The 24251-nt window shown below is 35.3% G+C and overlaps 1 protein-coding gene across 2 annotated transcripts in view; it reads right to left on the reverse strand.

Moving 5' to 3' along the window:
• ZNF407 (zinc finger protein 407) overlaps nucleotides 1-24251 on the reverse strand; it is a 660319-nt gene that overhangs the window by 560882 nt on the left and 75186 nt on the right. For both annotated transcript variants that reach the window (XM_043976868.1, XM_043976869.1), the window contains exons 2-3: nucleotides 14573-19380; nucleotides 7553-7667 (exon numbers count right to left, since the gene is read on the reverse strand). In XM_043976868.1, the coding sequence (XP_043832803.1) occupies nucleotides 7553-7667; nucleotides 14573-19313 (4856 nt within the window). In that variant the 5' untranslated portion in view covers nucleotides 19314-19380. The remainder of the gene's footprint in view (nucleotides 1-7552; nucleotides 7668-14572; nucleotides 19381-24251) is intronic.

The following is a 24251-nucleotide window of genomic DNA, read 5'->3' on the forward strand; positions in this document are numbered from 1 at the left end:
ATGGAATTTTCAAAATAAAGAAAACAGATTCCACAAACAGCCTCTTGAGCTTAATTGGCAAGTTACTAGAACAAATTAAAAAGATGATCTGTGAGCACTTAAAAAAGGAAGAGGTGATCATTAAGAACCAAAATGGGGGGCAGCTAGGTGGCGCAGTGGATAAAGCACTAGCCTTGGATTCAGGAGGACCTGAGTTCAAATCTGGCCTCAGACACTTGACACTTACTAGCTGTGTGACCCTGGGCAAGTCACTTAACCCTCATTGCCCTGCAAAACAAACAAATGAGCAAACAAAAAAAGAACCAAAATGGGTTCTTTAGAGTCATACCTGTCATGTATTTGACAAAAATGCTCAATGTATATCTGTGCAAAGTTAAAGAAAGGATACCTGAATTTTGGCAAGATATTTCTCAAACTCAATATATTTCAGAACAAAAAGAAGAGATATGGGTTGGGTAATAGGACAGCAAAGGTAGATTCTAAATTATCTTAACAATTAATGGACTCATATCAACCTAGAGAAGAGTATTTACAACATCTAGCAGAAGAAAAGGGCTCTATTATTGGATTTATTCTGGTCAATGTTTTAACTATGCCTTGGATGGAAGCATTAACATCCTTGGCATATTAACAGTGGCATAAAGCTGGGAAGGATTGCTAATATATTGGATGAAAGAATTGAGATACAAAAAGACTTAATAGAGATAAATGTAAAGCCTTGAATTTGGTTTTAAAAAACCAAATGCGCAAGAATGGGAAGAAACATAGTTTAAAGCACTTGGGGCGTGTGTGTGTGTGCGCGCGCGCGCACACTCACGTGCATGACGGGGGGGGGGGGGGGAGAGAAGGGGTAGTGAACTACAAGCTCTATGAGTCACTGCTATGACACACAAACAGAAAGCCTAATTCAAACTGTGACGTTTAAAATCTAACGTGTGTGTCCTTACATGCTGCCCCCCCCCTCTCCCCCGCACCGTGTGGCGAGGAAAATAGCTAGGATTTACTTATAAATTCAGCGATAGCTTAAATTTTAAGCCTTTATTAAAGTATATTAGAAGGAAGTAAAGAGAAAGAGAGCACATATCTCTGAAAGAATTGAAAAAACCTAGCTCCAATCTACGTTGGAGAGAGACAGAGAAAAAGCCCCCTTCACCTGGCTCGTCATGCTATCCAAGAGAAAGAGTCCCACTCAGTTCAACCAGAAGCTCCCTGTGGAACAGGAAGGAGTGGTCCCCACACAGCTACAAGCTAATAGGCTGGTATAGCATTCAAATCCATTATTGACATGACTTGAAGGTGGTCCATGAATAGAGAGGCAACTTCTGGAACACCAATTCAACCTTAGACACTTCAGAAAGGTTGAATTCTTTCACGGCAGCGGGGAGGGGCCCATGGTTCTCACACTCCCCCCTGTGCTTCATGAAGAAACATCATTTCCTTACATGAAGCAATAACATTACAGATACTTACGACTAACAAATTAAAGGGAATGAAAAGGGAGAAAAGAAATTGTGCGACTCATTGAAAGAAGCTAAAGGGGGCACTCCCCTTTAGCAAGTGGACATTATAAATAGTGTATGCAATGGGGAAAAAGAAAACAGAAAAATGTCCATTTAAGTCTTTGAAAGTCTTATTCTAACACTTTACTATGAAAGTCAGGAGAGAAAATGTATTCTAAAATCATCATAAGGACTTTTTTTCGCTATGAAAGCAAAAGTGATACTAGAAAAAGTTAATCTCTATATTTTAATTCAGTTCTGATACTTGGGGTTGTAATACTGTTGTCCTTAGAAACACCTGAGAACTACTCTCCTCTTGAGCTCCAAGAAAGCAGGAAGGAAAGGGGAGAAAGAAACTTCCTCTCTAATCCAGTGTTTAAGTCAGGACAGAAAAATAACAAAAGAAGCACTGCTTGATATACACACACACATTCATTTGTAGGCTAAATTATTAGTCAAGTGCCCTTTAATAAAACTGAAAAGGAAAGTTGGTCCAGTTTTTATATTAACTAAGGAATCAGTTTTAAACTTTAATTCTAAAAGTCTTCAAAATATAAGATATTTTCATGTGAAAAATATATGGCATATATGCCATCAGATAATAAGTATTAGAAGTCTTAGTCATTAAAAATTAAACTAGTAATACCATTTTTGGTACTTATAATGGCAGCAATAAAAGTATTAATGGCTATGTGGCCATTTTAAAATGCTCCAACTTAACCCAGAATATATAGCCAAACTAGAAACATTAAGATAACACACCAACTATTTATTTCTCATATAACAAGACAGTATTTTCAATGTTTACTTAATCTGATTTTTCCAAACTGAAAGATGTAGTACTTTATGTTGTTACAGGCATAATTCATGCTATATATTAAAACAAACTTTTTATATCTATAACTCTTTAACCAAAACAACCAGCTGAACCAAACATTTATTTTATTTGGATACATCTGCAGATATGATGTGTGTAATTAATTGTTCAGCTAAAAATGCAATTCCGTGGTGCTTTTAATGATTTAGGTATACACAGCTTTAGTTCCCAGAGCAGACTAAAAATAGTGATTTTAATTTATTCCTGCTGCCTACAATTACCCACAACCATGTATTTTTAAATATTTCCAGCCTATAAAAATTACTAATTTTTGCCACTTGTGTTTATCTGCATTTAGACTTTGATTTGGATAAATTAAGCTCTCAAGTGTTCCTTGCTTTATGAAACTCTGCATGTTGTACACTTCAACACAAATAAATGACTTGTACCATTAGAGGTTTAAATAATGTAATGTATTTCATGCTCAGCCTGAAGCTGGATTCCAATGAAGTTGCTAATGCACGTAATGATTAAGTGTAACTCAAATACTAACTGTGTTGTTGAAAACATGACAGGCAATAATTTGGTCTATTATATTCTGCCATTTAATTGCCTAGTACAGACATTCTCTGACACGTTATGAAGCAATGATTTACAATTATTCAAGCTGCAAAGGTCAGAAAGTGACATTATAATCATCTACATAGAGATCCTTTCTAACGCACAAAAACTAGGTAATGCCACACAAAAATAGTTTCCCTGCTGTAGGAACTTTCTGTTTAAGATTCCTTAAATCTACTACAAAAAATATATAGTTAACATGAAAGTATATGAGGGCACACTTGAAAAGACAATGGACATTTCTCCCAAATCTCATAGGTAGGTACCCAATCTGGATTTCATCTCTATTACCTTCTGATCAGATGGGTTCTATGCCAGCAGCTACTGCTTGATCCTAAAGAATCAAGGTTGAAAATAATTCAGTGTTGTAAAAATTAAGCCCCCAAATACATTTTTGGTACATACCATGTCAGATGGCCTACAGTGGCTTTATATCAGTAGCTGTTTTATTATCAGTAATTGAATATAATTCTTGTGATACTACAATGATGTCAATAACACATTCTTTTTGAAAAGTGGTTATTCATCTAATGAAAGAAAACCTCAAGTTCAGTTCTCAAGCTTTTTCTGACAAGAGGAATCATCATCTAATTTGCAATTTTAAAATTTTCTTTATTTATATTTCAATTTAATTTCACATACACAGTATAAGTATAGGAATCCACAGCACTTCAGGGGAAGACAAATCCAAAGCATTTTAAAAAATAACTTATGCATGTAAAAATGAAAACAAAAAAGAAAGGTAAAGAAATGAAGAATACAAAGAAAAAAGAAAATAAGGAAAATGAAAGAGCAAATTATAGAGAATTCGAGCATAATAAAGAACATAAAATATAGAAAGTAGATATCTGTTAAAAGTGTTTGAATGAATAAAGGCAGGCAAGAAAGAAAAGCAATAAAGGAACAAAGGACTAAAAGGAAATGAATGACCAAGAAATAGACTAAGACAGGAAATGCAAGGCAGGATTGAATAGAACTGGAAATACATGTCAAATAAACTACCAGATTAATATCACTAAGTCCTTAAAAATTCCAGATTGTTGAATACCCTGATGGCAGAGAGGAAGATGTTATAACAAACTGATATTCAAATAAATGTGCTGGAAATATCTCCATGACTGGGTTTCCAAAAAGACCATAAGGTCTGTGAAGGTAGAAACAGTGCTCTATATATCTTCTGTATCACCCCTCACAATGCATGTAAGCTGAGTACCATACATGAGAGATGGTCAACCTGATGACTGCATGGCCGTGTTTAGCCTCCAAAAATATAAATCAACAATGTAACTCAATATTACAACATATCATTCAAAAACATGCTTAAGAGAAGGAAAATAGGGAAAATTGTTTTGAAGAAATCACTTAAAATTAAAAAATGTTTTCCAAAAACCACAGTGAAAGAAAGTCAGATTGAAATGCGGAATAATTCTTTTTGCAAATGGTGCGTTAAATTATTTCCCTGTTCTAATATGGGCAATCAAACAGAATTTTAAACTTTAAATCCATGGTACCCACTAGCAATCACACATTTTAAGACATAGCCTTATATAAACTTATGTTTCACTTATAACATAGCAATTAGATCTTCCCTAGGAGTAAAAAAAAAAACGAACCAACCAAAAAATAATTAGCAGACAACTTATGTCAACTGTTAAGAAATCACTTTTGATTGTTAATTTATGGGCCATAAAAGTGAAAACTAAAAAAAAAAAAACAAGAAATGAAAGATTATTTATGTACTGACATCTTTTAAGAAGGTTTCAATTTATAAAAGAAATTCACAATACTTTAGGAAATGCTGGCCAACTTCATTATTTATGCTTATGATATAAAGGCAATATTTCTAAATAGCAAAAATTTTTTGAAAGAAAATTCTTGTCTTACTACTGACATTTCACCTTAAACAAGTACTTGTTCAAATTTTCTAACTAGCTCAGTTGCATTTGTAAAATAATTTTTCTCCATAACTCAACTGACTAAGAAATTAGTCATAGGATTCCAAAAGTCAAAGAAGAGAATATTAAGTACTTGAAGAAAAGAAAACATAGTGCAAGACCTTCTGTTTGTGACAAAATTACAGAGTTAATGTTCCTGAAAGATCACTTCACCTTTTAGAGCCTGATTTTTAAAAAGGTAAAATTTATAGCAATTAAAGCTAATGAAGAAATGCAGCATGAGCTGCTTATGTTCAGGAACTAATAGGTCCACTGAGCTTTTCTAAGATTATTTAGCCATCAATGATAATGAATTGACATTGTCAGTAGTGTTAATGTACCAATGCTCTATTGTGCCACTAATCCAATGGCCAATCCTAGCAATTTTTTTTAATGTTGCCATTCTATTTTTAACCTATCCAATTCCTTATTCTTTTAATTAAACAGTAGAAATACATCATGAGCTATGATACTTTACTTCTTTCCACATTATAAGGTGATAAATTCATTATTTTTTACTTTCAACTGTTTTTTTTCATATTCTTCAGTTCATTAAAATTCTTCAGAACTTTTAGCTTCAGTGAAACAATACCTATTATAGTGATATGATAGCCACAATACAACAGTTTTAAAATTAAATGCCACTAAAAGTAAAAGGTATTTAATAAGGTACAGCAGAATAAAATGCCAAAATTATCCTAGAAAAACTGTTGCAGCTCAGGTTTCTTTTACTTGACATGTTTGTATATTTATGCACATATATGAATTCATGTATGTATGCAAAACTTCACATTACATTGAAACATGCAAGAGAAATAATACATTTATAATATTGCTGAGCCTTAAATGTAAGGCATAGTTGGCCACTGGTGTAACATTTCAGCAGCATGCAGTAATTAGTAGAACTTCGTGACTAATGGCTCTAACTATATAGTTTAAACCACACAAATGTTTGGTGTTGGTTAGCATAAACTCCAAAAACTGCTACCAGAAGGTTTTCTTTGACTACTTTTAAGGCTTTAATATAAGGAAATGGAATTAAACTTCCTAATAAGCAAACGTATTGTACCTACTTATAATACATAAATGTATCCACTTATCTGATTCTTATGAGAATGCTTAGCCTGGGAATGAGAGCTTCACAAAATTAGGAAGCTGTTTACTATATTAACCAAAAGTTTTTGTTGGAGGCAGGAAGAAAAACAAAGTATCATTATTAGGTTTGCCAACAACTTCAAGGCAAGTCTTAGCAACTAATTCTAAAGGTTTTGTGTATAGGCAACACAATTTTTATTGATGTTAAAGCTCCATAAAACTCTCTCCATCCCACAACTCACAGATAAAAACAGTCAATGAGATGTCTTTTAAAATTCTGAAGACTTGGAGTAATTAAAATGCACCATTTGCCACCTGACCCTCACAGCAAAAAGGAGCAGTAACAAAACCCATTCTAGTACTGATCTTCAGGGGGCTTTAGGACAAAGTTCATCTTCATTTACTTTAGCGGCAAGTCACTGAACCATCAATTCTGACAACTGAATAAATCACGCAGCACATCTAATAAAATTGCTTGCAAAATTATTTGTAAAAACTGTTTGCCAAGGTGAAAATACTTCAACTGCATACCAGATGAAAATTCATTTGTCCTATACAAAGTGGGACTCACTTCTGACTTGCAAGAGATTTGTACAAAAGTCCTAGCAAGAAGACCAGCCTTGCATCCCACAGTACCATTCACCAGGGCACCAGATTTAACCTGGGCTGTTCTATGAATTAGCTGCAAAAACTCAAGAGCAGGTTTCTCAGGTTTCACAGTCCTACTTAATGTGATGCATATATTAGCTAATTTCTCTAGCATAATAACATTAAAATATATTTTTAATCAGAGGAAGGGTATTAAAATCCAACTTTGAATATCCTATGATGTACCATATATGTCATGGCATTTTAAAACCTTTTAAACATTTCTGCTAAATTAATTAGTTTTGCATTAAGGAATCTCAGTGCCTCCTATTAAATGCAACACATTTGAAGGACAATTAAACATTACGAATGATTCTTCAGAAGAAATAGCCATTAAGAGAGAAAGGAAAACAACAAGTTTCAACACAAGAATACACACACACACACACACACAATGTAGAATCAATTTTGTTTTCCTATGTGTGTTTTAATGACCTTATATGTGCAACAACAAGTTGTATGAAATTTAATCTTTTGTTTTGCATTTTCTTACATGATGAAAATCTCCTACAGACCAAAAGATTTGTTAATAGACTAAAATTATAATAGTATAGTGAGAAAAACATACACACACACACACACACACACACACACACACACACTGTAAAGGCTATATTATATATTTTTTATGTCTTTAAATGGAATTTACAGTTCTCTCTGGCAATGTGAATGAACATCCTATAATTTAGTCAATTTACAGATTACAGGTTCAAATTGACCTTGTAGCCCATAAAATTGCTCATCTTCAGTACAGGATTAGAAGTGGGAGAAGAATGTCATAACTGTATTTAAGGAATTTACCATAACAATGGAAAGGAGGATATGCATGCATAATTTTAGCCACTCTTGCTCATATAACAGTTTTGAATTCTGAAACAATGCGTATCTTGCATAGGCTTCTTAGCTAACCATGGTAGGAATGGTTTCAATTTACTCACCCACAGACATGACACTTGTATTCCCTCATTCCAAGGTGCCTCTTGACATGGTTTCTGGCATCTCCAAGCTGAGCTGTTGCAAAGTGGCATATCTTGCACTTGAATGGCTTTGATCCTAGGTAAAATTTAACATAATATGTAAGTTGAATTAATATAATATGCAATCCAAATTTGTAAAAATGAAAATTCTTGTAAAAGGTGCCTCTTAAATCTTAAATCTTTAATCTGACTAGGAATCTCATATGTCCTGAAAATGGCCATGCTGCATCAAGCTATGGCTTAAGGAGCTAGGCCAGGCATCAGTAGGTATGCCAACTGAGAGTTTACTTAAGTTATAGTTCAGGAAATTAATAGTTCTTGACAAATGATACACTGAATGATACCATGTAAATGTGCTACAAAATATTTTCCCTATAACTCATACAAGTGTCTAGCAAACTGAGTTAATATTTGAAAATAAAACATTTCAAAAAGGAAATACAGACAGATTACCAAAATTCTTTCAAAGTATATTGATTTCCTAATAAATTTCTCTGTGACCATCTCCTAATTTCTCTGGGTCTGAACATTTCACATTAGCATTGGTATTTCAGATTTTTTCTGTCACATACACAGAATGATTCATTACATTGCTATTGTAATGACACACAATGTATGAATATACAGTGGATAAAATATGATGCCTTTATGACTGTTTTATGGTCAAGAATTTATGATGATTCTGCAAACCAGAAATATTGACATTTTGGCTATTATTTATTTCAAGAACAAATTTCTTAACATAAAATGACATGCAAACCAAAAGACTAAAATATCATTTCACAAGAAGCATTACACTATCTTTCTTGAACATGGAAAAATAGGAATATGTATCTTTTAAATTGATGCCTAATACAAATCCTAAACTAAAGATAAAAAATTATAAGTAAAAAGTCATGATTAAATTGGGCACATACCACCAGGCTTACCAAGTAGTAGCTTGTTATTTCAAGTACATATTCTGTGTCACCTTGCAATTTTCTAAGCACTAAAAATCCTTAAATTAATGTATCAAAATCATAAAATTATAGTTTAAAATAAGTACAATATGTTCCTAGATTTTTCATATAATGTTTAGTACATGTTTTGTGAAGTACTTTTTCCAATTGAGTTAGGTATAATATGAAATATGTGATCTTTAATAAATATACATAAAGAGCTCTGATAAGAAAAATGTTACAGTATATCATACTTGATCAATGAACCTTTGTGCTGTGCCCTTGAAAATAGAATATCCTCCAAGAATACTTTGTTGAAATTGAAGATCTCAGTAAAAAATTTTAAGAGTCTTAAATTTCAATTTAATTCCCAAAAGCTGACAAAAAATGAAGCATTTAATTTTAATCTTCTAACAGAAATAAAAAAGTCAACAGTACTAAGCACGGGCAGACAAGGTTGAATATTTCACAGTTCAATGACAATGAAGCCAGATCTCTTAATACTTCCATTTCTACTGTTAGAAGTAGATGTAAAATATATTTAGCACCTGAATGGTTATATCTAGTCAGCTTTATATGTTTAAATGTCAAAAGCAGGTTTAGACTGCAGCTCACAGCAATCACATTTTATCAATCACATTGAAAAACCAGTTTATTTAAATGATCCTGATAAAACTAACTACACCTCTAATTTGGTGATATTTCAAATCAACATAGAATTCTTTAACAGGACTACTGAAATGAAATAAATCTGAGGAGAGACAATTTACCTATATATTAAATAAAAAACTATTAGAGAGGATATTCCAAATTATGAACTACAAAACTAATTGTATAATTAATAATATCTAGACTCCAGCTGGATACTCAAAAGCTCACCAAGTATTTGTATTACAATTTTACTTAACAGATTTCAAATATCTTATAAATCTAAAACTATGTTATTTTAGCTTTGTTCATATAACGATTAAGTTGCATATTTGTTCCTGTTCCTGTTCCTGTTCCTGTTCCTGTTACCACAGGTGTCTCAAAGGCTTTGATACAAGACCTTTGCTGTCTTCCATTTACTGTACATGGCTCCTTTGTGAGAAACTACAGCTCAGTCAGGTCTTAGTGATCATTGCTACGGTGTGCTGACAATACATAAATGTATTATTCTGTTGACTGCTCTCATCCAGAAATCACTGAGGCCTTGACTATTTTTTATTTCTCATATTCAGAGTTGACTGTCTGCTAACATCTCCATTTCTTTGCCATGAAAATTCAAATACTCACATCTACAGCCAGTACTTATTTTCTGGATGAAAAAAGTGAACTGCAGACCTCCATTAAAAAAAAAAACAAACTGGTAGCATCCAAATTATTTCCAGTCTTGCTGTGAATATCTAATCAAACTTTAACATATAGTTTAACTGCAAATATTAAAGAGAATACACATGATTGTTAAATATATTCACTTCCCCACATGTATTAAGTTTTTGCTATGTTACTTTTCAAGATTTTGCAGATTTTATACTTTCAATACAACTTTGAAAAGTCTTATTTTATAAAACACTATCTTTGCTATTTGTTTCTTTTAATTTGTTAGTCATTCTGTCCACAAATATTCATTAAGTGCTTACTATGTGCCATGAATTATAATAAGCAATGAGAATATAAAGAAAAACAAAAACACCGTTCTTGTCCCCAAAGGGCTCACCTTCCAATGCAGGAAATCAAATAACTAAGTATATACAAGATATAAGTGTAGATGGAAAGTAATTTCTCAGAGAGAAAGCAGTAGCAATAAGAGGAATTGGTAATGGCCTTCAACAGAAGGTGGGATTTGAACTGAGTGTTGAAGGAAGCCAGGAAGGTTAGGAAGCACAAATATGAGGTGAAAGCATTCTAGACAAGATGGACAGCCAGGGCAAAGTCTTTTTTTTTTTAAAGTATCTGTCCCCTATTCTTGTATCATTAAGCCAAACAATTGCAAAGAGAAGCTAAAAATAAACCAAAATCTTAATTGCAGCATTTCTGAATCATTCAAATCTTAGTCATTCTAAACTGCTGAGTTTATATAATTTTTTTAAGATGTCAAGCCCAAAGAGAACACATGATCCATCATGTAATTAAGACACATTATTCAAGCTACTCTAATGAAAAATGTCATTCTCTTTGGAGACAAGTAGCCAGATTAAATTCTACAATTATTCCAAAATAATGGCAGCTCAAAGCTTCTTAGTATCCTGAAATGTTGAATATCTCAAAAGAAAAGTTAAGGGCAGCTAGGTGGCCCAGTAGATAAAGCACTGGCCCTGGATTCAGGAGGACCTGAGTTCAAATCTAGCCTCAGATACTTGATACTTACTAGGCATGTGACCCTGGGCAAGTCACTTAATCCTCATTGCCCCATCAAAAAAGGAGAGGAGAGGAGAGGAGAGGAGAGGAGAGGAGAGGAGAGGAGAGGAGAGGAGAGGAGAGGAGAGGAGAGGAGAGGAGAGGAGAGGAGAGGAGAGGAGAGGAGAGGAGAGGAGAGGAGAAGAGAGGAGAGGAGAGGAGAGGAGAGGAGAGGAGAGGAGAGGAGAGGAGAGGAGAGGGAGAGGGAGAGGAGAGGGAGAGGAGAGGGAGGGGAGAGGGAGAGGGAGAGGGAGAGGGAGAGGGAGAGGGAGAGGGAGAGGGAGAGGGAGAGGGAGAGGAGAGGAGAGGAGAGGAGAGGAGAGGAGAGGAGAGGAGAGGAGAGGAGAGGAGAGGAGAGGAGAGGAGAGGAGAGGAGAGGAGAGGAGAGGAGAGGAGAGGAGAGGAGAGGAGAGGAGAGGAGAGGAGAGGAGAGGAGAGGAGAGGAGAGGAGAGGAAAGAGGGAGGGAAGGAAGGAAGGAAGGAAGGAAGGAAGGAAGGAAGGAAGGAAGGAAGGAAGGAAGGAAGGAAGGAAGGAAGGAAGGAAAAGTTAAGCTTCAATAAGTCACACCAACACTACAGGACCTTTAAGACTCTTCATTGGGGGCAGCTAGGTGGTGCAGTGGATAGAATACCAGCCCTGGATTCAGGAGTACCTCAGTTCAAATCAGACCTCAGACACTTAACACTTACTAGCTGTGTGACCCTGGACAAGTCACTTAACCCCAATTGCTCCGCCCCCCCCCCAAAAAAAAAGACTCTTCACTGAAGGCCCTCAAGATACTTCAACCAAATCAAATTGGTCAACTGTGAACTGGCCTCAAATAAACATCTAAATTATTGACTGACAGGCAAAATACCTTTGAACTGCAAACTTTTCAAATGAATTATTTTAAAATACTGGCTTGGGAGAGTTTTGGTTTCTTTTATAAAGTTGCATATTTTTTAAAAATTCACTGTCAGTTTGTGGTGGATCTTAATATCATATCATCTCAAAAATGGTCTTTCCCTTTCAGTTTAATGGCATCTTAAACAATAACCTACCCAACCACCTCAGAAATTCTGTTCCTACCCCAGCTTTTCATCTCTTGTTCTAAGAATTGTAATCAAACCAATATGACCATTACTTCTTGAAAGGGCAGTTGACTGACTATCCTACTGTTCTGCTGACTATCCCTGTGACTTATCAAACCAAAACATTATTCCCTGGACATCACTCTCCTCCCTATATGTGGTCTTCTCCTTTAGTGAACATAACCTCCTTAAGCAAAGGGACTACCTCATTTTTCTATCTGTATCTCTTCTGCTTAGCACAGTACATGACATATAGTTAGAGCTTAATAAATACTTTTAAAAAATAATATGATCTGTAATAAATAAGAAAATGAGAGAGAAAAGTGACCAGTAACTTTTCTTAGCCAAATGCAAATGTGATAGAGCAGACTGCATTTTCTGGTCAAACCAGTTGCTTCCAGTTAGCAAATGCCCAGAATGACTTGAAGGCTCTTTTTGACTCCACCACTCTTTATGACCAAAATCCATTTGTTTCTTACAGCACTGTTTTTATTGTGCTAAGGATGAGAAGAAAAGGTTACATAAAACATACAGTAAATCACAAAATATGAAAACAGAGATTGGAAGAGTAAGCCCTTTTCCAGTTAACCATTAATAACAGTCCTAGCATTACTATTTCATGGACATAAGCAAAGCATCAGAAAAGTAATTCATTTTGAGGTTCTCTGAAAAAAAAAGCTCAGATTAAAAATCTGCTCAGCAACACTTAGAAACAATAAAAAACCTGCAAAATTGAAATGGACGACTAGTATTCTGTACTTAGGAATCCTATCCTTTTAGTATCCATTTCAAAGAACAATAAAAATATACTTGCTGATAAGACCTATACAAGATGGTAAAAAGTATGCTAACTTTTACTAAATGTTACAATCAATGATGTAACTTATATAAGTATGGTTGCTTTGTCATATATTGATAGTTACCTCACTTTCACATCCACATTAACTTGATTTTAAATGCAATTAATACATATAGTCAAGGAAGACTAATGGACTACATTCTGCACTTAACCTGGTGGACATTTTCAAATGGCACAAGTGACCAGTGCAAACCTATTTTGCATTGTAAACGACTAAATAAATCTTAATGGATTAAGAATGATCAGCTATCAACACACAAGGGAAATTAAGTGCTGAAATGCCTACATTGATTATTTTAAATTATTAGCCTTACTCTGTTCTTGAATTTGTATGCTTTTAGTGAGCTTTAACACATTTACAAGACTTATTGACTATAATTACAAGAGAATTCAAGTAATGGACACATCAATTATAAGCAACATGTCTTGACCAGACAGTTGCATAAAGAATTCTAAAAAGAGCTCCATTAGCATCTTCCCCTTAGTTTTATTCAGTTTTATCTGCCTTAAGAGAACATATTGAGAGCTGATACATATGTTCTGCCCATGTGAACAAGACTATTTCCCAGACATATCACAACCAAAAGTTAACCGTTTATTACAATCTGACATTCAAACATGGTATTGATAGAAGTGTATAAAAGAGCAGTGACAACAAATTCTACCACTGCACCAAAGTAACTGGTGTCCAGAAGACAATGTCAATATTTGCCCACATCAGTTGTATGCATATTGTCCCACACTTCTTCAATGGAAATATTTATCTTCAATGACGATGATGATGATTTTTCTTACCTTTTTTGCCTTTTTCCTTGTAACCATGCACTAAGTTTCAAATACTGCATGAATTTAAAGTATAGCTTCCATAATAAGCCATTATTTAAAAGTACAGTAAAATAAACCTTACAGTTTTAATGAAAATATGTTCATTGAAATGTGAATTTATTATTCAAATCCACTCATAAATTCAACTATGGAGACACCACTTGTCTAAGCAGAGCACTGTGATTTAGAAAAGCTGTCTATTTAAAATAAAGAATGTATGGCAGGTTTATAGAAACAGAGCCGTGAATTTTTACATAAATTTAGAATAGTGACTTATGCATTTTCCACAAAAATGTTTTTAAATTTCCACTTAAAATTAAACATAAAAATGGAATGTTAAGTGTGACAGAGCACAGAAACTATATTAGGTGCTACCTTCAGGAACATCAGATCAGCGTTATATATTAGCTCTGAAAAACAATGACTGATTTTTGACTCCCTGAAGGAAGAACTTTGTTGCCCAGCAGTTACATTTTCCAGGAACCAACATAGCATGGATTGGATATTATAAATCCTCCAAATATAAATAATTTTTTATCTTAACCACTTTTCAAAATATCTCTCTCAAAATCAATCAACATGTCTTCCAAAAATACAAAATACTACTTAACATGTACTTTAAAACCTAAGTACTGGTCAAAATATGATGCAATTTCAAAAGAGACTATAAACTTTTTGAAAAACCCAAAAGCAATCTCTTGAAACTTGCCTATGGGAGAGCCATCAACAATTATATAACCTTAAGAATATGTTGCAGTATCACCAGTGGCTTTTTCACCATGGCAATGTTGTAAATTGCTTGAAAACCAATGAACAAATGTGTTTAAGAATCATATTTGGATAGGAGTAAAGTTTTAGCATTCATTTGTATTTATAGGTAAACATGTGCTTGCTACAAAACAAACATACCTGTATGAGTGCGAATATGTGCTAGAAATGCCATGGAATTGCTACTTCGACACATCTTTCCACAATACTTGCAAACATTTCCCTGATTCTCTTCTCTCTCACGGTTGATTTGTTCTGTGTCTTCCACTATATATTTATTCACTTCCCGAAGCAATTCTTCATGTTGTCCTTTAATGTGAAGGAATAAATTCTGCTCAGAATCAAAGGGCTCTGTGCACTTGACACATTTAAAAGTGGCTCCTCCTTCTGGAAGCTCTTCCACACTGGCCTGCTCATTTCTCATATGGCCAGCACTAGCCAAATGCTGGTGGAGATTACTTTCTGTATAAAATGATTTTCCACATAATAAGCAATGAAAATGTTTTTCCTTTGAAGGATGCTTCATAGCTATGTGAACATTTAGTCCACTCAAACCATCTGCTAAAAAGCCACAGTCATCACAACGTATACGAGTGGATTCGATAAGGGAATTTCCTTCAGTTTTCTTCTTTTTTAGACCTTGCATAGAGTCTCTAAATGGTAACTCATTAGTTTTCATTCCAATTGTCATCAAACTTTCCTCAGGTTGCTCTGCTGAGTCATCATCTTCATGGTTCTTTATTCTTACAATAGAAGAATCAAATTGGTCAAAGGTATACATGGACCTTCCTTTATCATCAATACCAATAGTTTCAAAAGCTTCATTATATTCTTGTGTATTAGGTTCTGGCCCATCACCTTCCAAAATGATTTCATTTTCATACTGAGAATCCATAAGTGGTTCTTTCACAATAAGAGATCCTTCTTGTGAGTCTTTGACATCCTCAGAACGATGAATATTTTCAACTTCATTTATATTGTTGTCATCAAGGTTGGACTGCTCAACTGCTGCTCTTAAGACAATTGAAGAATTACTTTCAGTTTGATGTCTATCTAGAATTTCAGTACTTGTCTGTTCACTACCAATTTTTCTTCCATTTTCACCCAAGCGTTCCTCAGTTTTCTGACAATGAATATCTGGACCACTCACATCATTTGTTGTATCTTGGTTTTTCTTTACTATCTCACAATTAAAATCCAGGCTTCCTTCATTTGGGTTTTGACACATTTTGGGTGAGTCAATAGCAGAAGTTTCTTTAGGGTGCACTGTCTCCTCAGATTTCCTAACTTTATCTTTGGCAAGGGGTTGATGGAATGCCTCAACCAGAGAATGGTCTTCTTTGAGATCATATTCTCCCCTTGCTTCAACCTCTAATGAATCAGGACTACAGATTACATGGGAAATGTCTACACTGGTATTCTCATCTAAGAGAGGACAATCATCAGTTCTTCTAGGCTTAGCCATTTCTGATACACTTGTATGAAGGGTATATCCCGTTTGGTCAGAATTTATCTGTAGTTCTTTAGAATCTTGCTCATGTTCTTCTTCATGTAGAATAATGATTTTTTTAGGAATATCTGTGACACTTCCTTCATCTCCAGAAGAATAACTAATATAAGACTGTCTTTTAATTTTATGTTTCTCTGTTGCTGCATGCCTTGTCATCTCTCGGCGAGTTACTGCATAGTAGTCACATGCCATGCAATAATATTCAAATTCTTTTGTATGTTTCCGTTTTACATGCAGTTCTAAAGAAGCAGAAGAGTGAGCAACAAATTCACAATGTGTACATTTATTATCACTTGTAACTGTAGTGCTCTTTTCAACCTCCTGAATTAGGTCCTCTGATTTGAGAGGCATTGACTCTTTTTTGTCAATAAAATCTTCATTCCCCTGTTGCTCTAGAGAGTGAAAGACATTTTCAACTTCTTCTTCAACTCTTTTTCCATGTTCTACTGACAATTTGTCAAAGATGGTATTACCCAATTCAACTGACTCATTAGCATTGCCAACATTTCCATCTAAAGGACCTACTGGACTGGCAGTCATCTTCCTAGAAGAATCGAGATTACTCTCTTCAGGACAAACAATAATATCTGACCCTTGTTTTCCATTTGCTTCCATTTCTACACGTCCTTTATGTTTCTTGGTGGCACAGTGGCGTTCCATATCTCCCTTGGTTACAGTGTAGTAATTACATACTTTACATAAATAACTATATTGATGACTGTGTTTCCGTCTAATATGAACCGTCAAGTTTGTAATACTAGAAGCCAAAAGGCCACAATGAGAACAGGTCCTTGAAATACTCCCTTTAGGTCTTCCTCTCTTTGGAGTATCGGCCAAAGCTAACTCACCATCCTTGGTGATTTCATTATACTGTTCTTTACTAGTTGGAATTTTTGTCTCAAGACAGGATGTCTGTAACTGCATACTTTCCACATTTCCTTCAGTTGTTCCACTCCCAGAAATATTAGACTCATCTTTTTTATCACTTGCACCTATACAAACCCTTTCAATACATTCTTCAAAACGTAAACCAATATTATTTTTTCTAGCATTTTCAAGATGCTTGCTTCTTTTAATGTGTTTTTCCATTCCTTCTTTGCTCAAGGAATAGAGATTACATGCTTTGCACAGAAAGTGATAGTCTTGAGCATGCCGAAGCTTTATATGTCTAGTAAGAACTGTAGAAGACCTTGTTTTATAAAAACACTTCTTACATTGAAACTGAGGTTTATTCAAGGTAGAATGCTTTATTTCACCTCCATGGCTCGATTTAGAGAGTTTATGGGCATCATCCTGAAAAGCTTTCTCTGTTTTATCAATAGATTCTTTTCTATTATCACTTAATTCAAAAGTATTTAAAATTTTAGTTTGTAAAGTCAAAGCATTGCTAACTGATTGAGAACTCTTTGAATGAACTGATAAATTGATATGTTGCTCGGTGGTTTCATGTTCTGCCAAGTCTTTGCTAGATTGGAAGAATAGATTGCAATGAGAACAAGCAAAAATCAGATTGTGCTCTTCCTTCATGTGGTCTCTAAGATTTATTTCATTCACAGAAACAAATGAACAACAATGACAACTAAATATACATTCAGCCTCCTGATGCTGGTTATTCTTCAAGTGTCTGTCTAAGTCTCCCCGTGACAAACTAGAATAATCACAGGTCTGACAATGAAATTTTCTCTCTCTTGCATGGCATCTTTTCACATGTATTTCCAAATTGTTTCTGTTTTCAGAGATATGGCCACAGTATGTACAAGTACATACCATTTGGTGACCAGAAAATGGCTTCATTATCAAAGAGTCAAGTTGTGTGGAGGATGGAGGGTGAGATTTTGTCTTAGTCTGCATAAATTCCTGGGTTTCTGAGGTAGTCATACACAAACTGTCAACATCATTATTAGTTTCTATTAGCACAGCTGTTGACTTTGCATCAGTTGGCTTCATCTGAGTTCTTAGGTGCTTCATATACATCCTGTGTGTTTCATTTTTGCCTTTTTTGCTAATTCCCAAAAGACTAAGTCTTTTCTTTGCCTGACTTTTTAAGGCGAAAGATCCACTTCTTCGTCTAAAGGCAGAGCTTAACATTACAACACTTCGTTCAGGTCTTTTTCTTTCCAGTCTCCTCACTGTATTAATACTATGAACTGTCCGTAGGTCATTCTTAGTAGGTTCTAATTTATCTAAAAGATCCTCTGAAGTAACTAATTTAGGGCCTTGATTTTTTTCCTGGCCTTCAGTAATATCTCTCTCTACACCAAGAGAAATAACTTTCTCTTCTTCAAAAGTCTTCAGGTTTTCTGAGGAAATATTGTTAGATGGCACCATTTCAACAAAAAGCTCATTGTCACCACTTGGTTTAGAAAGGCTTTCTTTCAAAACCTGAAGTTTATTTTGAGCATTTCTTAATCCTCTTGAATCAGCATTCTTACTTCTCGACTTACGAGCTCTAGGTTTTGTTCTCACTGTCTTTTCTGTGTCTGTTGTATATGGTTTTTTACCAAATGATTTTTTTGTCAGTATCTGGACAAATCCCCCACGAGCGGCAAGGTTCTGACGTCGGAGGTGTGTCTTGCCAAGGTAATGAGCATCCAAAAGATTTTCTTCAACACACTGAAAACCACAAAGATCACAACTAAAGATATTCTGCTGCCCATGTGTTTGTTTAATATGTGTGTGTAAGGATGAACTGTTCTCTGCTTTGTGGCTGCAATGGTGGCAGGTAAGCTCTTTAGAATGTTTTACATGACTTTCAGAATGTTTTTCCAGATCAGAACAAGTAGAAAACAACTGATCACATATTCTACATTTTAAAACTCTATCAACATCTCCTACTGTACAACTAACACTGATTTCTTCCAGGTGAGAAGATATGTTTTTAGGATCACGAGAAACATCTTCCATAGACTTTTTCTCTGCGTGTACTTTTGGAGCTGCCTGATCAGCAACACTGAGATCACAATTAGGAGACAATAAATTTGGAAGACATGTGTCACTATCTGGGAATTCATTCAATAAGGGCTTTTGCATACTATCTACAGTGATTCCCACTGCTGTAACTGAACTCTGAAGATCATTTTCCTCTGTTTTAAGGTATTCTGAGACATCCAGCTTTATTCGTTTGGGAAAATTCTCATTTCTATTTTTATCCACATCAGCATTTAATGGATTTGAAGATTCAGAAAATCCTCTTTTGTTTATTCCATTCTCTTCTGTCTTCTCAAGATCTCTATGCACTTCATCTGAGGAGATGTCTGATTTCAGATCAGATAAGGCCTCACATTCTGGATTTTGGATAGAATTTCTGAAGACTTTTGTTGCTTTAGTTTCTGTACTTTCATCATCATTCTTGGGATTTTTATCTCTATCCATCCTTATGGGAATGTTCAGTAAGGAACGTTTCTTGTGTCAAGGGCACCTCATTTGGCTTTCATAATACCTATAAAATAAGTAAGTCCATTATTAGTCTTTCGCACACAGAAAAAGAACCTACTCATTTATTAACCCTGAAGTCACCACTAATGGTGGTTGACTTTAGAGCCTCTTGATTAAAATGTCATGAAATTAGTCACAGTGAAATTTTCTTTGCATTTTTATATGAGCTTCTGACAAATATATGAAGTACTTCCTGGAAAGAAGGGAAGTAGAAATTGAAAGAACTATATCACCTAGTCTCTCCCTCAGAAAATAACCCTGGTCATCAATTTGATGGGGAACTTAAAGTGAATTTTTCATCTAAAATTTCTACTATAAAAAAATTGAAGCATTGGATATTTTTGGTTCTGTACTTAAAAATAAGAGAAAAGGGGAATTTTCTGTCATATCTCAGGAAATTGCAATGGATTTATATTTTCTATATCGTTTCCCCGGGGTAAAAACCTTTATAATTGTATTATAAACATCTCAGTGACCAACCAAGTTAACGTATTACACATATCCAATGTTTCACATTCATTTCTCCTTTCCTCAGAGGAAAGTATTTCACCTTTCAATTGTCAATTAATAATTTCCTCATCTAACAATCATTATATGCCATTGTCAAATATCATATGCATAGTTGAAGGTTAAGGTAAAGTAAGGTTTCAGAGGAAGAAGAGAATAATTGGAAAATGATTGAACGATTTTTGAATAAAAGGCTTTTAAAAATCTATAATATTGTTTTTCACTACATTATTTAATTCATTTAAAGCATATTATTTTCCATTTATATTACACAGAAATTTTAATTCTACATACAAACTTAGATTCCAAACTGAACATTAAACTGAATGTTCCTCAGAACTAGTTATAACTCTCTTCATTCTTTTCTTTTCTTTTCTTTTTTTTTGGGGGGTGGGGGGGCTGGGCAATGAGGGTTAAGTGACTTGCCCAGGGTCACACAGCTAGTAAGTGTCAAGTGTCTAAGGCTGGATTTGAACTCAGGTCCTCCTGAATCCAGGGCTGGTGCTTTATCCACTATGCCACCTAGCTGCCCCCTAAAACATATTTCTATACTATATGCTTATATTTTCTATTTACTTATTTGTATACATGTTGTTTTCTCCCAGGAGAATGTAAGGTCCTTGAGGGCAAGAACTTTGTTGTCTCTATCATAGAGTCTAGTACACAGTGGGCAGTTAATAAATGCTTACTGAATTGAATTATTTATGTTTTCAGCTCATCTCACCTTCACCAAAGAGCAGTTTTTAAGTATAATGCTATTGATCTATTCAGGCAATTTTATGGATTGGGGGGGGGGGGAGGCAATTGGGGTTAAGTGACTTGCCCAGGGTCACGCAGCTAGTAAATGTCAAGTGTCTGAGGCCGGATTTGAACTCAGGTTCTCCTGACTCCAAGGCTGGTGCTCTATCCACTGCGCCACCAAGCTACCCCTCTCTTCATTCTTTTCTGTGAAATTTACAAATCAAATTAAGCTTGCCCTTTTACATGGTCAGTACCTGAGAATTCTGATAGCTGCCAAATCTGTATATTCAACACTAGCTTCTCATATCTCCAACTGGTTAATGGGATTTCATCACCTCAAAATCAATATGTCCAAAACCAAACTCCTTAAAACAAATTTTATGAGGGTGTGCATATCCCATCCTACCCCACTCATACCACCCAATCTCTCTCTCTCTCTCTCTCTCTCTCTCTCTCTCTCTCTCTCTCTCTCTCTCTCTCACACACACACACACACACACACACACACACACACACACACACACACACACACACACATTCACAAACATTTCCTGGAGCTGTTAATGACTATACAACTTCCCAGTTGCCCAGACTCATTTCCTTCCTTCAATCTTATATTGTTGTTGTAGTTATTGTTCAGTCATTGCAGTTATGTCTGACTCTTCATGACCCCATTTGGGGTCTTCTTGGCAAAAATACTGGAGTGGTTTGCCATTTTCTTCTCTAGCTCAGTTTAGAGAGGAGGAAACTGAGGCAAACAGTATTGAATAACTTGCTCTGGGTCACACAGCTAGTATCTGAAGCCAGATTTGAACTCAGGAAGAAAAGTATTCTTAACTCCACTCTATCCACTGAGTTACCAAGTTGCCCCCTTCCTTCAACCTTATAGGTGGTCTCTAACCAAGCTCTATCAATTCCTCTCACAAAATATATCCATTTCTTTCTCTCCACTTCAGTTCAATTATTAAATTTAATTCATTTCTTTAGGAAAAAGTGATTTGAAGATCTAATACAAACGTTAAATAAGAAAAGACCCATGCCTCCTAGTACTTTTTTTTTTTTTATGTGAGGCAATTGGGGCTAAGTGACTTGCCCAGGGTCACACAGCTAGTAAGTGTTAAGTGTCTGGGGCCGGATTTGAACTCAGGTACTCCTGACTCCAGGGATGGTGCTCTATCCACTGCGCCACCTAGCTGCCCCTTCTCCTAGTACTTTTAATCTAGTAAGGGAAAGACCCATAGGCATCTGCCGTCTAAAATACAAAGTTTTATACACAAGTCTAAGCCAAGTATAAAATTTTTTAATTCTTTAGAGAAAGGCCAAGAAAGTCTTTACCAACAGGGAGGCTTTACTGAGGATAATGTACATGAATTAGCATTTTCCTGATGGAATTCAACAGGCAAAGAGAAAGGCAAGCATTCCAATCCTTAAAAATAAGGATCACAACGATACTGGAACAGGAAAACAAAGAGAACAGTCGATGGTAGAGTCTATGTATTTGGCTGGGACACAGGATTCAGAGGGCAGTAAGATAAAGCTGAAAAGGTAGAGTGGTACCAGACTATGAGGAATCTTGAATTCCAGGTACAGAATTTTGAACTTTATTTAATAGCATTGTAATGGGGAGCCACTGAAGAATATCTAAACAGAGTTACATGACCAGATCAATACACAGGAAAGAAAAATGTGACAAGAATATCAAAGATAGATTGGAGTAGAAGAGATGGCAAATGCCAGTAGACCCATCACAAGGCTCCTCCAATATTCTACATACATGGTAATGTGTTCTGTACTGACCCCATTCTAGTACACAGTCCCTCATCAAGCTCATATCTGGATTTCTATAACATCCTTCCAGCTGGCTACTCTGACTTTCTCCCTTCCTATGAAATCTGGGCACTCTCAGCAGGCCCTAACCTTACTTCCCACTACAACTCAATATGCACCTTCTCTTTACATTCAATTTCCAGGGTGTTCCCCATGTTCAACTGCTCTTTTGCCTCCATGTCTTTATTGTTTCCCTTCAAAAATATTACTCCCATTATCTTTATCTACTCAAATCCAATGTATTCTTTAAAGCCCAATATAATTCTTTTTTTTTTTTTGTAGGGCAATGAGGGTTAAGTGACTTGCCCAAGGTCACACAGCTAGTAAGTGTCAAGTGTCTGAGGCTGGATTTGAACTCAGGTCCTCCTGAATCCAAGGCCAGTGCTTTATCCACTGCGCCACCTAGCCACCCCCTATAATTCTTTTTAAAAAAATTATTATTATTGGGGGGGAGGGGGGCAAGGCAATTAAGTGACTTGCCCAGGGTCACACAGCTAGTAAGTGTCAAGTGTCTGAGGCTAGATTTGAAATCAGGTCTTCCTGAATCCAGGACCAGTGCTTTATCCACTATGCCACCTAGCTGCCCCCCAATATAGTTCTTTAAAGCCCATCTGAATCCCCACATCTAGTAAGCATTTTCTGATGAATCCAGAAGACACTGATCTTTCCCACTGCTGAACTCTCATCAACTTCAACTGCACCATATAATTTAGAGTTGTCTATTATTTTGTAATTAGTTAGATAAGCTTTTTATTTTAAGATCAAACTCTTGCTTTCACTAAGGGAGCTCTGAGGGAAGAACTTCCTTTACCAGTACAATTCAACAAATCTACCAGTATAGATTACCAATGTAATTATTCCTTCAAATTATACAGATTGGGGAAGCTAGGTGGCGCAGTGGATAGAGCACTGGCCCTGGATTTAGGAGTATCTGAGTTCAAATCCAGTCTCAGACACTTAACACTTACTAGCTGTGTGACCCTGGGCAAGTCACTTAAACACAATTGCCCAGCAAAAAAAAAAAAAAATTATACAGATCACAGTTGATCCTATGAGATTTTTGTGCACATCCTCCCAAAAATGCATACAGAGCATTCACCAAGATTTCTCTACATTATGTGAAAACCAATAAAGCATACAGATTGCCCATTGGTTATTTCTGGTTCTCTACATATGACCATCTCATACTATTTTCTACTCACTTATCTCTCTGGTGACAGTCTTTATATCACTTGCCGCTACTCCTGAACAATATTTTGAGGGTAATGTGTTCAAACCTTCATTATGTCTACCATGCAGGTCTCCATGATGCTTTACATAACTACCAACTTCAACTCTCTGGAGAATTATTTTATCACTCACAAACATAAAATGAAAACAGAAGAATAATAGCTGCTGAAAACATGAAGGTAGTTATCATAAACAAATTAGAGGAGCAAGGAAATTACTTTTTAGATATAAACTAGGAGAAGAGTTTATGCCAGAAAAGGGATGGAACCAGATAAAGAAGTTAAAAAAGGCAATTTTGATTATGTAAAACTCTAAAACTTTTAAGTTTTGTAGAAACAAACCCAAATAAGTTAAGATTAAAAGGGAAATAAGTAACTGAAAAAGAAGCTTTGCACCAAGTTTCTCTGAAAAAGGTCCCATTTCCAATGTATATAAGGAACTGAATCAAATATATAGAAATAAGAACTATTCCCCAATTGATAAATGGTCAAGGGATATAAGCAGGTAGTTCTCATGGGAAGAAATTTAAGCTATAAATAGGTGTATGAAAAAATGCTCCAAACCACTAAT

The sequence above is a fragment of the Dromiciops gliroides genome, chromosome 1 (genome assembly GCF_019393635.1).
Source record: "Dromiciops gliroides isolate mDroGli1 chromosome 1, mDroGli1.pri, whole genome shotgun sequence".
NCBI classification, from domain to species: Eukaryota; Metazoa; Chordata; class Mammalia; order Microbiotheria; family Microbiotheriidae; genus Dromiciops; species Dromiciops gliroides.